General features: G+C 41.7%; 1 protein-coding gene across 12 annotated transcripts in view; it reads left to right on the plus strand.

Annotated features, from left to right (window-relative positions):
- Positions 1-15,728, plus strand: part of Ten-m (teneurin transmembrane protein Ten-m) — a 683,381-nt gene that overhangs the window by 452,896 nt on the left and 214,757 nt on the right. For 2 of the 12 annotated variants that reach the window (XM_083097976.1, XM_083097979.1), the window contains exon 1: positions 100-703. The exons of the other annotated variants lie outside the window; for them this stretch is intronic. In XM_083097976.1, coding sequence (XP_082954102.1) covers positions 691-703 — 13 coding nt within the window. In that variant the 5' untranslated portion in view covers positions 100-690. Of the gene's footprint in view, positions 1-99; positions 704-15,728 lie in introns of those variants that run through there. 12 annotated transcript variants of the gene reach the window in all.

The following is a 15,728-nucleotide window of genomic DNA, read 5'->3' on the forward strand; positions in this document are numbered from 1 at the left end:
CGACGACGACGACGGCGCAACGTCGCCATGTTGAGCCACGCATGCGCCGCGTGGGAGTCGGAGCCGCGGACCATCGGGTCGAACGAGGAGGTCGGAGTCAGTGCACTACTAGCCCCGGAACCGCGAGCGTCGATCTCACGCGCGTCCCTTGCTCGTCAGCAGCGTAGATTCGTCTCCGCGTCGCGTACAGCGCGTACCGTGTCTCTCCGCGCCCTCGCGCTCTCGCGTCCGCCGAGGTGGGTGGACTCGGGTCACGACTGACTCTACCCCACCCCTCCTACCGCCGCCCGCGAACTCTGCTCCGAACCGCGTGTTAGATCGTTCCACCCTGGGTCCCGCGAGCTTCCGGAAAGGAACGTAAAGCGCCCGGCATCGACGGCGGAGCCGGCTGTTTTAGCGGACGGCCGCGTGTAGTGTCCTCCTCCGTCCACCAGCGAGCTCACCTCTACCTGCATCCGCGAATGCGGCACCGATACTGCGGTATTTCCGTGTGATCGTCCGGCCGAACGATCGGAGTACCACCGCTATCGCCGCTCACCGGTTGGTCGGTGCCGACTGGCTCGGGAGAGGAGATCGGTTCCCAGCGGGGGTATCCCAGTGGCGAAGATGATGGTGATTTAAGAGTGTCGTGCAGTGCTCGTGTGCAATGGTAGAGGCAACCGTACGAGCTATAGGCATAGAGGACCGTAGATGTACCAGCCAGGTGGGTGTCCGGGGGATGCTTCGGAAGAGAGCTCCCCTTGATAATCGTGCGCTTTCGTCGGCAAGTTTTCTATAGTTCCCTTCCTCTGTCATTACGCGTCACCTGTCCCCCCGCGATCATCGGTCGCGTGCCTTTCGGGATGAAAGTGCCGCTCGTCTCCCCACCACGCCCAACATTTGTAAACGGCCGCTGCACCGCTGAACGAGAAAGCGCCTCGAGAGTGCATATCGTGCCACTATCGTTTCAGTCGTCGATACGGCCACGTAGAGGTGGGTGGGGGGTCGAATTTACCTGCGCACCCAAGTGTGCGGGTGGGTGAAGACGAATTTGTCCGGGCGGCGATTCGATTCGGATAAGTAGGAGAGAGGTCTCGTGGGAAGCGGGAAAAATCTCCGCTTGGCATTTTTCACGGACGATATTTTGTTTCGATACCGCGAGCCGCCGACGCGTCCGAGCCGGACGCGCGTTTACCCTCTGCACCGAAAAATCATCGTTTTATTTCCGTTTTCGCGCGAAATAACGAATGGGGGATGGAGCGCGTCGTCCCCTGTCGCTATTGATATGTCGGAATTGCGTCTCGGTACCGTTCCAATGCTGATGGATTGCAATTTTCAGTTTTTAAGTTCGCTTCAAACGCGATTTCGCGACATGGCGATATGATATATTTCGGTTACCGGACGCAATTAAAATCGAATGTTGATTTTGGATTATGATTCAAGAACAAAATATTCTAGATTCGCTTTAACTTGAACCAAGGATGATATTGAAATATAATATTTTTTAATCTCTTTTATTTTTTCTACAAATAACGTGCATATTACTAAAAAAATATATATTTTTGTAGGAAAAGATATTTACTTTTTATTGTTATACGTTACTAAAAATATGATATATCCGGATTTACTCCGAAAAATCAGAGAGGCATTAAAATCATAATCTTAAAATATACGAATTTAGAAATAATTGAGCATCTTGAAATGTAGGCATCGAGAAAAATATCGATCTCGGGAGTAACGCTGTCAATTTCAAAGCTAAACTGACGTGACGGCGTATATCGTTTGCTCCAAAAAAGCCTATCCGTTTTACTCGTAAATGTGAAGCAAGTTCTTGCGAATGAATTCCTTGCTCAGCCGACATTATTCCGTCGTTCGCGTGAGTTCCACACGTACACGATAATGTTCTAAACCTCGCTTTGGAATAGATTGATTGCGGCGTCTCTTAAGGATAACGAAGGCGCCGTTTTTCTTCCATTCCAAGGTTTTCAGCGTAAAGTCCATGAGCACTTCTTACGCACGTTTTGCTACACGCATTATTAGACACTCACGCGAACTTTTTTATAGATTAGGCGAACTGCGACTCTTATAAAGTCGCTGGTTGATAAAGAAAATATTCCGGGATAGAAATACCATTTACCTTGCGAGATCGCGGTCGCGAGATAGCGTTACTTTTCGCGTAACGAATAATTAAATTTTTCGCTCGTATGGTGGAACGCGAAATATATTTTCAAAAATTGCGGTAGTTGATTAATTAAAATAACTGAAGCGAGCTTTTTTGGATGAATTATCCTTGCGCGAATATTGAAATTCATGTAGAAAGAACTAACAGAGTTGGGATATTACGCGCGAAATCAAAACAGGTGCTCCAATCTGCCTCGAAAACATTGTCCCCCTGCGGCTGAACATATTTTTCATTATATGCCGCGGCGATATATTATCAATACAAATATATTATATACTTGCAATCTGCAAAAAATACAAGCGTTGATGTGAAAAAATGAGACAAATGTCATGTATTTAGTTATTTAAACAAATTATTATCACAGCTCGATATCTATCCTTCTTTCGCATTTAAACAGTTCGTTATCAAAATAATTTCGAAGAATTATATTCTAGAGATGGAATGGAAATATGATATCGAATAATTTGACGCTGTCAACTTTTTAAATTGAACAACGATATAGTACGGCAATATAATTATCGATTTATATAAAAGAATGCTATCATTTATATTTACATAGAGAGCGCGGCTTGTTGTATGAAATTTAATTGTTATCGATGTTTGTCCTCGATGATGTATTAACGTTTCAGTTTGTCATTTAACTCGTTTAAGTTGCAAAATCTGATCGCGGATGGATGGTAATTTTCAACGCCACTTAATCCCTTACCTGTGGTCAAAGCCGGAAAATCCTGAAGCGTATATAATATATAACAAGCTCTAGTATTTATGATCTCAATTTTCATATCGGATCGGCATAATTTTCTGGTCGCTTAATAAGTAATTTACCAATTATATATGATTATTATACGACGATCGATGTTATGGAATCAGCAGCGCGGGAACGTTGACAGTGCTCGATACGGGATTAAAAGTGAAAATATGATGCGTATTAACGAGGATATTATAAATGAGAAAATTAAATCAAATTATAATTAACGATGGTAATATCGTGAGCACACGGCATCGAATGCGTGGGCACAATAAAGACGAATGAATATTTATTACGCGTCGAAATAATAGAGAAAAATCTACCATTCATACGGTAATGAATATTATCGCATTTGTTTTCTAGACGTATTTGTGTAAACATATGAACCGCACGATAGTCTGCTAACATATTAATGAGTTAATTAATTATTAATATATATGTATATACACACATACGCATGTAAATTTGTGTCGCGCGAAACAGGAGCTAAAGAAAAAGAGAGAGAGAGAGAGAGAGAGAGAGTTGTCGTTTTATTTTAAATACATTTTTTATCAAGCACGTGCATCGCTCACAGGCGTATCTTTGAACTCGGGGACAAGAATAACGTTATAACGATAATAATACCGAGAGAGAGAGAGCTTTGGCATTCGTGATAGAGCAACACGTGGCAATAAAAGAGAGGGGTCGTCGTCGCGAGAAAACGAGACGCCGCGAAATGAAGATTAAAGGGTCGCCATGTTGGGAGGCAGCGTTTTGTCAGCGTTTTAACGAAAACAAATGCAACATGTATTATCCGCGACGGCGGCACGTTCGAGTAGCGGCACCGTTGCACGTGCCGTTGGTGTAACTAGAAAGATAGTTGCGCGAAAATAATGACACATGTCTCGACGTGCGCGTTGCATAAAGTAGAAAGGCAAAGTCGCGCCATGGCTACGGTTAATGGTATGGTAGGATATGTCGGCCTCCAGGCACACCATTAAGACCGGTGTCACGTAGGGAAGTACAAGGGGATAAGACTCCGGGGGTGGGGGGAATCGTCCATAAAGTCTCATTGTCCCTCGAAAGTCGTAACGGGCAGTGCACCGAGGAAATTGCGGACGGTGTCGCAGTCATCGCGCGTTTAGAATTGCATCGCTGATCCCGTCGTCCCGCATCTCGTTGGAAAGTCTGTCGGAAAGATTTTCTTTTCTTCGAGCGAAATGTCATTCCGTACAATCCGTGGCTTTCCATTTCTCAACATTACTATCAAATTATTATAGAGTATAATTTTTGTTGAATTAATTATACATGTATAATAATTATACGTGTCAACTTCTTCAAATAACTCTTGTATAAAAACGAGGAGACTATGATTGACCTCTCACAATCAGTATAGCGGCAATCAATTGCACTTGACAAACGGTTCGGTGATTGTGAGAGCGCTTCTTTGATCGGGGGAGGAGGGGGGGAGCCGGCTATTAAAAATACTTAACTCGTCGCGCGGGTCAACGACCCAGTGTCGTCGATACCATCGGCATGCAAATATCATGCATGTGTCGGCGCATGCTACGCATTCTTTGTTCGCAACACTCGCCAGCTTTGTTCCCTTTGGGATGTACATATTTCGTTAAACAGGCCGCGATTCCTCAGGCTGGCTTCGTTATCGCGGTGATTGATGTCGCGTTATCACGGATGCGCAAATATATCTCTCGAAGCGTAATACGATGACTCTCCTCTATTAAGCTTATTAAGCCTCGCGTTATTACTACTTTTAATAGCTCGGAAATATACATTTATCAATCACAACGATATTATCGATCGAGTGATTTCCATAATTTGCATAAATCCGCGGAAGGATAAAGTTCGCGCATGCAAATACGAGAGTCGATCGCACGGCCTTATTGTTATTCGCGCCTCTTTTCCTTAGAACTAATCGGCGCGTCAGAAAGAGGCGCGCGACGGGGGAGGCGGCAGAGGGGTCGTTGTAAATATTCATCCGAGATCGATCAATCGTGCGAACCTAACCCCCGAGGCTTTTGCGTCTATAGTACGTCGTTGCAGAGTGTGACCGACTTTTTCTCTCGCTGAATTCCGCCTTTTGTCTTGCGCGCCGAGGTGATTTACCGGCGCATTGTGTGCGAGCGAATCTCGTCTCTCGTGCCTTTTAGAAATTCAGATACTCTCGTGCCGATGCGCGCACAAGGCTCAAATGGAAGTGGACACGAGACTCGCCGCCAGAATTTCCTACGTGAAAATCGTTCTTACGCCGAGGAAAATAAAGGAACGGAGGAACCGTATCTCGTAAAGTAAAATATGCCGGCGCGAGAGAAAACAGCGACGAAGGTGTCATAAAATCCGTGGAGACGCGAAAAAATAGATGGAACACGTCGGATCGTAGGACGTTGCCGGAGCATCGTGAGACGAGAGAGAAAAGGAGGCGAAGAAAGGACCGGAAGGGTCGGGGAGAGGACGCATCCCGGATAGGCGCATTTGAAAATGTAATCAGTATAATAGCAAGGTGGTTCTACGAAACCGTGCAAGCGAGAAAAGCCTGACATCTCGACGCTTCTCTTTATGCGTTGCCGTTCCTTCTTTTCGTCTAGCGCCAATCCGTTTCGCTTCCGCTTCTGTTTCCCTGTATATTTCTCTCTCTCTTTGGCCGTATATACATTCTTAGCGTTCGTTCCTACGACTCTTTTTGTCGCGGAAAATATCTCTCTTTGTTCGTCCACTTTAATTTGTTAAAAGCGCGAAAACCAACGCTTGTCCCGAGACGAAATATGTGAGCTTCAAACATGACTTCTCGAATGCATATGTTTCAAATTCTACGGGAAACGATTGCACGGGAAGACAATAACAAACCGCGGTCATCGCTATTCCGGATAATATTTGTGTACCAAATACTATGTGCAAAGCATTATTTTAAATATATGAAAATGTCTTCTTTTTCTTTCTCTTTACTCCACTACAATTAAACATACATTCAGTTGTCAAATGCAGTAATTGTCAAACGCGATGAATACATTTCGTCATACGCTATTCTTTCTAATATTAATAAATGTATTATTTTTAATTTGACAAAAGCGCGCGTACTTCAAATTGAATTGAATTCTATAGGTAGAATGCGATCGATGATAAGAACTTTTCTACTTATGGAATGTTATCATATTAATTGATCATGAGTGTATTTCATATTGCAAACATAAGTTCCTGTATTTCTCGTGTAATACTTTTGAATGATTTATTATTACATCACTGAGATAAGATTTCTTCACAATATTGATTATCATTCATTGTTAGGTCGATACACACATACACATATTTCACTTGCGCATAAATTTCTCGAATTTGCAAAGTTCAAATTTAAAAATATCAGAAAATTAAATCAGATTAACAGACTAACTCAAATATTATAAGACATTTTTATTATTTTTATTATAAGACAATTTTATTAATTAAAAATAAAAGATTACTAATTAAAAATAAAAGAAACGACATACATCTTACACGCGAATATATAGGAAATATCGCGCAATATCGTGTGACTTTATTATCGCGTCTTGGTTCAGCGGCGAAGGACCGCGAAGAAAAAACATGGATATGCGATGCAAATACGGCTCGTGGAAATTATCGAGTTATCTTCCCATCGCGAGTACGAGCGCGTTCCTCGACGAATTGTCGCAAAGTTAAACTCGGCCGGCGAGTAAAGTTCTTTATCCGCCAACTCATGAAACATTAACTTTGCTTTCCACACGGCTGGAACTTTTCATCGTGCGACTTGAATCGGTACTTGTGCTCTGTCTCTTCGTCTAAAAACGCAGTGCGGCGTATCGTCGACGGTCTCGTTCGTCCGCCCCCTCGTTCGCGATTCGCAACGCGGCTATTTTTACTCCCGCAAAAAGCTACGCCGTAATAAGTAATTAGACATCGCGCACGAAGAGAAAGAGAGAGAGAGAGAGAGAGAGAGAGAGAGAGCCGGTCTCTATAAATTCTCCGACTCCTGAAATCGCCAAACGCGGCTATTTCATCGAGCCGCAAATAAAGCGAATGATTATATACGGTGTTTCAAAAATTTCTATCACGTACATATTTAAAGCTACAGATTTTGAAGAGACGAGCAATACGATTTTCATCGCGCATATCGACGCAACAAGGCGCGACTGGACGGTGCGTAGGGTCTTAGAGCGGACGGTCGTCAAAGTGCGTGATAGAACTGATAGACATTATCGCGGGCATTGAGGTCGAGTGTCACGGAGACCACTACATTGATCTCGGACGAAACCGGGCCTCGCGAAACGCACGTCGGTGTATCCCGGAGCTACACACACGCTGCGGTGTGTGTGTATGTGTGTCGCTATGCCGCGGACTCACGCACACTTTGACACGCATTTAGAGGTCGAAGCGTATACACGCCTGCGTTGACCTACACGCGTATCCACCTACCTACCTACGTCGAATTCACGCGGGATTATAGGCGCGCGCGCGCGCGCGCTTACGTGCGTGCGCGTGTGTGTCCGCGCTTTCTTGCGCGTGTAGGTGGCACGGAATGGTGACCGCGACACGGTATATAGCGACGGCTAAACCCTACTAAAGCTCGTAATGTATAGCCCGGCGCAACCCGTGCTACGACCTCCGGCCGAACCCTCTCTTCTCTTCCGGCACCCTCCGCTGTCTCCCAAGCCACCCTCTCTGATTTGTCACCTACCCTCTGTCGTCCCTTTCCTTCTCCCCGCCCGCCGTTTCTCCTGTCCCGGTCCTTTGGATTCTGATGGCGAGTGCAAGCCCGGTAGAGCGTTATCGACCTCTGCAGAGACGGTTTTAACGAATCGCTGATTAATTAGAGCGGACCATCGCCGGCAACCTCCGGCGATCCTTATCGCAGTCGATGCATCTCTTCGGTTACAGACGCCACTTTAAAGGTGTGTAATAGAAAGAGAGAGAGAGGCGTGCTTGAATTTCCGTGCACGCGCGTCACCTTATACGTGCAGGCATTGTCAGTGGGCAACCACATCGTGCTTGGGAGAAAAGGAGAATGTGGCGATGTGTCAGCATTTGCGAAAAACACGCCGCACGTTGTAAAGCCATCCTCCGAAACCAATTTATCCAGCAGCTTACAAAAATTTAATCGTATCGAAAAAATCTAGGTCACTAATAACGAGATAAATTGGGTGGTAAAGATGGCGCGAAAGATTAATCAATTTATCATTGAAGAATTGATGAATTGATCATTAATAAAATTACTTGTGTTTTGTTGGATGAAGGAGAAATGCCATTTTAATTGAAAGATTTACTCTACGAAAAACTGAAATTAAACGAATAATAATTGACTCTTGATATCTCCAATGTAATATCTCTTAATAACCAATGAGAATTAATTTTAAAATATTAAATCTATAAATTGATAGAATTTATTTGTTAGTATATAAACCGTCGAGTTGCAATTTTTATTCGGCGCGCATGCCCCGCGCTTTGCTTTGATATAAAATATTCGTTTCGATATAAAGATGCAATTAAATTTTAAAGCGCGATACGAGTTTCAATGGTGAAAGGTAAAGTTTTGCATTGAGAGAGATAAAAACTCACGTGCAGCATGTTGAGTAATTGGAATTCGATACACTGTACATTTCACTGCAATGATTTGCGACAAATTATTTTCGCTCGCGCGATGGGGCGGGTAGGACGTTATAAAATTCGTGTCGACGCAAATATATGCTTTTCATATTTCCGATGGGCACGAAATGCACCAATACGATAATATTGAATTTTTCGAATTTTCTATTTCGGCACGTTTAAGTGCGCAATAATGGAAATGTACGGCAACAACGAAAGGCGATGGCGCGTTGCATCGTTCGCAATCGATGTTGTACGTTTTCTGTCACACTTCCTGCGCGCTGCAAAATATGATATTCCCTACGGAAGTAGCAGCGCGCAAACGTACATTCGTTCAAAAATGTCTGAACAGTTTTTACATGTATCACAAATCGTGTCATTTCGCGCTATATAAATCTTTTCTAGTCACTCCTGTCGAGTTATCGATGCGAGATTAGTAGAGTGGACGATGTAGCGAGCTTGATAAAATGCCCTTATTTCACATCGAGCTGACCGTTCAATCTAATTAAAGACGTACGTATTACTTTGAAAAAGATTATTTACGAACATTTCATGATAAAAGTTATCTCTCTACGGAAGAAAATTATCAACATTAAATTAAATTAAAAACTTAATAAATCTAAAGAAACATTTCTGGGAAAAAGATCCAGCATTTTTATATTTATTAGACACGTTAATATTTGAAGGCTCGATACAAGTTCCCCTGTTAGCAATAAAGTTGGCGTTCTTGTATCTTTCATAGATATTCTCAATTTTTCATATGACACTTTCGTTTCACTTTGGGATTAATCCGAAGGCGACAAGATGCGATGAGATTTTCGCCTTAATCCGGTGCGCCAGGTGCGTTGCGGCGAAATAACAAGTAATTTAAAATCATCGTCTTTAAGTCACAAATCAACCTAAATACGGGATAAAGAGGGAAAAGCGAGCGTTTCGAATTAAGACAGGCCGCGGTCATCGCCCTTCAACCATCGTATCTTGTTTTCTTAAACCTGAATTTATTGTTTGCTTGCCGCTCCTCGTTCGGCCCTTTCCTGTCTCTCGGGAAGTTTAATAAATCTCTGTCGTGTTTTGCAACGAGCGGGAAAACGAGAAGGTCCTTCCTCCTCGTTGTTAGGCGTCACTTCCGCCGTGGCCCACCCTTGAAATCCTTGTGCGGTCAAATTTTCCGAAGGGGAAGACTTTGGCGAAGTCGGAACATTTATCTCTCTCTCTCTCTTGCGTTTTCTCTCTCTCATCAATGATGTATATAAACAGAAAATTAAAAATTACATCTTATAAAATCTTCCTTTATTATTAAATATGTCATTAATAATAACATTAAAAAAAATAAAAAATGATTATAAATATTCCGTTTTAATTGCTAGACTTATTTAAAGTAATTTCTTTAAATTTAATTGAAAACTTATTATCATATAGTTATAGTATTTAATTAATTTGCCTAATCAATATATTGATTAAAAAGCTATTGTAGTATTGTATTTGTTATGTTAATATCAATGAAAAATTATTTTAACCTTACAAGTCTGTTCGGTTATCTTCCAATTCGATTCTGCAAACTTATGTTGTGACTAAAAGAAGTTAACGCAGATGAGGTAGAGGAGGCAATTGAAAGCAAATTTCAATGTAAGACATGTTTTTATGTATTTGTCAGAAATTATAGTTAGTTATCCTTAAATTTTAATAATTATCTAAGAGTCTATGGTTTCACATAATTATATAACTTTTATCTTCTAATTAAAGTCATGAAGTAAGTTTATCAACAATGAAAATTAAGCTCAAGCAATCATAAAAAAGAAACCAACTAAAAAAAAAAAATACTTTAAAATGTTATAACAGTAACTTAAATTAATTTCATAATATAAGACGTAAAGCTTTTCTATTAATAATGGTCATAATGTGATAGGCTTCACAGCTGAAAATTAAAAAGAATTAATTATCTGTAAGAGAGGTAGTTATTAGTTGACTCGAGAATAATACGATTGTATATGAACATAATGCTATATTGGCAAGCACCCCCTCTCCCTGTCGGAGGGGTCTGCACACGGCAAACAATGGATATCAGTCGTACAGAGACTGTTCCTTCTATGATTGCTCAGAGTCGAACTGGGACTCAACACCTTGCGGCAGAATACAAGAGTCGAACTGGGACTCAACACCTTGCGGCAGAATTGAAAGGCTAAATTAGCCTTAGAGAGAAATTTCTCTCACTCTTCCACCTTTCGGCACGTTTCCTCAGATTGCCCGAGAAAACTCAAAGTATAACTCACAAACTTGTCCCTAATTGGACTCGTATAGAGTTTCAAAATTCGGAAATTCACAAGTCTCGCGAGACACGTGTCGTCACGACCCAAAGACAAAATTCAACATGGCTTCCGTCCGACGCAGCCACGATCCTCCTCCTCATAGGGAGCGGCCCCGCCGGGACTTGTCGCCCCGAGCGCTCTCTACATAGATTTAGCGTCGGTAATACAGTTCGTTTTCTCAACAAAGTCACATATTTTTTTTGCTCCGTTCCTTTGATCATGTACGAAATGTCTTATCGCAATTTTAGCTATCTTAGTGATTTAAAGATTTACAAAAATTTATATATATATTTTTTGATATTTGTAGGAAATGATCATGTACAACAAAAGTTAAAAAAAGACATTTTAAATATTTTTTTTAATTACTTACACAATCGATATACAATACAAAATATTGAGAATATCAAAATGACCCATTGTGATCTTTAAAATATAAGCAAGAGATTAGAGTAATTAAAGAAAAATTTTTTACAATATTTTTCTTTATTCAACTAAATTTATTAAAGCAATCGATATTATGCTGCAGGCAAGACTTATTTAAATATTGAAACATTATAAATTGCAATAATAGAGAGAGTTAGCAGTAACCGTAACAAAATATGCATTAATCTGTTCTAGTTTAAGTCTCCAGTACAATATTAGTCTCGATTATTGTGGTGGATTATTGATACCTTCAGCTCGTAAACGCGGAACAATCAAATTCATGCTTCATACGCGGCAATTAGAACGGCTTTAGTGTCTCTACATTCGTGCTCAGTCTCGGTCGTGCAATTTCAGTCGACAATAAAATGAGGAAAACGTCGACGGGCGAGAAAACGAGACGGATAATCTCTCTCGATTTACTCCGCGAAACGCGGTTCGCCGATAGTTTCGTATCACAATAGCCAGTTGCTATCACATCGGCCAATGGTCCTGATACCATCACGCACTCATCGCGAAATTTAATATTGCCATAAAACATCGCGAAAGGGAGAGGGTCGAAAGGGGATGCACTTGCGTGTCGATGAGCTAAAAGGAGAAGGAAACGTGGGGGGTAGCCAGCGCGAAGACGACGGGGTACAGGGAAAGAGATAGAGGGATGAAACGCACGCGTGTTAGGGCAAGTCTATTTTCAGTTGATGCTCGAACGCCATCCCTAAAACAATATCCCGGAGCGAGAGCGAGGTCGCGGCAGGATGAACCGACGACGAGGACGAGGTTGAAAAAGGAGGATGGCTAAAAGAGGGGCCACAAGCGAGAGCTCGGCGTCGCGGTCACTTTATTTTAACGTCGAGCGACGATAAAACATGCTCTGAAACGTCGGCGCGAAGGGAGAGGAAGGGGGTGAAAGTTTTTACAAAGCCTTATCCGGGATCTCTCCGCGAAAGGCTGGTTCTACGCTGGTTCCACGTTTCGAATCGGGTGCCGGGATATCAGTCGCCGATGATATCAGTCGCTCCGCATTTTTACCGCGAAGAAATGTCTGAGAATATCTCTGTGCTCATTTGAAATCTGATATAACGAGGTTAAACGCGAGACGCTCGCGCATTGAAGATACTTTAACCAGGTTATTCTGGACGTTGTTGAAAACTTGGCGTGTCGAGCTCATACTCTTGTAGGAGAAAGAGACGATAGGATAAGAGAAAGCGCTCGGGGATAGTTTATTATTTCTCGAGAAAATACGAGAGACAACAAGTGGAACGGACGTAAAATCGTCGAATGATTACGCGAAAAACAAGTGTCTTCGCGGAAAAGTAAGAGCGCGGAGGTTCAAAAGTTTCAAAGTAAACACATCGTCCTCTAAGAAAATACAACAGAGAGAGGGATGGCGAGGGAAAGAGAGATAAAATTATCCCGATACGGCTAAGAATGTTCGTAACGTTGCGGAAGTTATTATAGAAAACATCATAACGAAAACACAGCCATCGGGCGTTTATCGCGAATTAAGAGAAAAGTGCGGCGTTTCGCGAACGAGGGGTTTAAGTGAGAAATTAATCGATTATAGCGGCGAACGTATTGAATTGATAAGGAGGCGCGTAATGGCGGAAGTCGGGATCACTAACTCGCTGATTTTACTTTCACGAGGTGTTAATCAGGCGGCCAGAAAAAGGTGTTTCGTGGGCGCGGAGGAGGCGAGAGGAGGGGAAATTTGTTGCGGATTTGCATATTCATGGTGCGTACACGTACTTACCCGTCGTGAAAACATTTACCTTGGATGGTCTTTATTATTCCTGGTTGTTACGAAGGCTTCGAATTCAAGACTTTGTTGTTTCCACGCGAATAAGTTTGTCACGCCCGCGGCACTTATTATCGCTCAAATAGAGCTAAAGCTCTCGGAAAGTTTATCTTTTATTCCTCTACATTGGAATAACCGGCTATTTTGTGCATTATAACAAGTTTCGCTTTTTTTCATTTTTTTTTCATTTTTTTTCTCTCTTTAAAAGTATACTTAAAATAACATTTTTTTAACAATATTCGTTCGTTTGTATATTGTTATTCGATAAAATACTCAAAATAGTGTACATCTATCAATTGCATTTTCACAATCGAGAAGATGCAATGTTTGAAAATACTAAATTTATAATCTCTCAAAATACTTTTTCGTAATAAACTGGTGAATCGATGTTATTGATAAAAGTAGGTATTACAAAAGTTTCCTTTGTTAATGAATGGCTCGAACTACAGCGTTTCAAGCCGATGATTCAAACTCGTCTGAAAGTGAGCGAAAGATATGAACCGATGGTAACTTTATCGAATCTATTCAATCGGAAATTTTTTCAACACTTCTCAAAATTTTTACTTTGATTTACACTTTAAAAGATTTTTTACTTTTATTATAATCCTTCTTTTCCTTATTTTCTCTATGTTTGTTACATTATTCTAAAATTTTGATTTTATCAGAATCAGAATAAGCGACTTAATTATTAAAAAAGATAATAATAAATTCTAATGACAGAGCAATAGTCTACAACTAGAAAATAGAAAAGATGTTGTGTTGCATAATACGTATTAAAGTATTGCGAAAAGTATTCACTCCGCAAATATAAACTTCTTATTAAACATTCTATAACTTCGGAAGCTATTTATAGTACTTGCTTCCGTGCTAACAAAACACAAACCGTTCACGTGCTATAAGTATGCAAGCAAAGTTCATGGCAGGTGTATAAACAAACGGAAGCCAAGAGGGCTTGGAATATTACGTGTTACGATTACTTAGGCGAATATTTCAAAGCCATTACTACTTTTGCAGCTAAAGTACCTCAATCTCTAGTTTGCTATTGCGAGTTGCGAAGGGAATCGATTTGGTCCATAGACCGGTAGGGAAACCGACAGATTCGAGGTAAAACAGAAAGGGGATGAAGAAAGAGAGTGAGAGAAAAGATGCAGGAAAGAGGACTGATGCAAGAGAAAGAGAAAGAAGGAAGGGAGAAATTGGATGGGCGCTTCCTCGGTTCGTTAGTGACTTTATAATAATGAGAACTCGGGCGGTAGTGCGGAGGGTGAACTGGAAAAATGGAATCACCTCTAATCACTGGCCTTCGTTGCCGCGAACAAAGCCACAAGGAGAGCATCCATTCGACGATCGTCGAGAGGAAAAAGGTCTCGCGACTCGCGATGGTTCGAAGAACGTGGAAGCTGGAAAATTGAGCCGATAGAACATAAAGAAAACTCATCGCGAGATGCTGGCGGATTTTTTTTTTTTTTCCTTAATAAAATTCCTTTCCGCGACTTTACAATCGCGTCTTTGTGGGCTGGTCGAAACGAGCGGCATTTCATCAGCAACGGCGTATAATTTTATTCGTTTGCGATGCGAAAATCCAAAGCGGATGACGTAGGGGTGAATAATCGACGTTTATTCCATGATTTTAAACCTTTATACACATTTACACATTATACACATTTGGGATAAATAGTTTTAATTAGCCAATGTTCGTTTAGCCTCTCGGACGCGCGCGACCAACATTACATCAATGTCGGTATGGAAATATTTGCGTGTCGATCTCTTTTTTAATTTCGCGCGTTATTGTATACTCTCTCCCTCCCTCTCTCCCTTTCTCCCTCCCTCCCTCCCTCCCTCTCTCTCTCTCGACTGTATTCATCGCGTAAATTGTTTGGTCGAACGCGGAAAAATAACGGTAATGACTGCGAAATTAAAGCCGCGTATCGTCGAAATAAAAACGATTCGGCCGCGTGTTTCTCTCCCCGCTACCGTCGCGCGTTTTTTCATTTTACACCGATGATCGCAATGCACTTGCGCTCTTTTTTTTCTCTCACTTTTTTTTTGCAACGCGCCCGTTAACACTTTTGCGTCTGCTATTGACGGCATCTGGCGCACTTTGACGGTCGTTAACGGAGAGACACTGAACGCGATATTGAATCGCGCGATCGTGAACAATCGGCGATGCTCGATGAATAGATTGGAAATGGGACAAAATAACCTACGGCGGGAGAGATAGCGAACGAAACGCTCGTGCTAGAAAGTATAGTTATCGTTGATTTTCCCTCGAATGATCGCCGTTTTATCCACCATGAATAAAGCTCCCATTCAGTGTAAATCCCTTTCTTTTCTTGTGTAAAAAAGAATAATTATATAAATTCACGAGATTCTAAATTTATCATAATGGACGATAGTAAAATATAAATTTAACATCGAATATGTAAAATGATGATATAATCTTGGACAAGTATATCTCTTTCGTGTTTAATACATTAATCAAAGATAAAGACACATGTAACGCGGAAGTAAATGAAACTCGTTAGATATCGCTCTCGCGAATAGTTTACATTCTCGCGTTACATACCGCGGTGCGGGGGCGCACGATTACAGGCCCTGTGATAAGCTCGATTACATTGTAACACGCGCGGCAGCGGTAACTGTCTAACATCGCAAAACATTTGTTCCCGAGATATAATAATATTGCGTCACAATGATTGCATTTGTCAG

This window comes from Camponotus vicinus, unplaced genomic scaffold (assembly GCF_025532165.1).
Source record: "Camponotus vicinus isolate PSW18456_S1 unplaced genomic scaffold, iyCamVici1.0 SCAF_4, whole genome shotgun sequence".
Classification (NCBI taxonomy): domain Eukaryota; kingdom Metazoa; phylum Arthropoda; class Insecta; order Hymenoptera; family Formicidae; genus Camponotus; species Camponotus vicinus.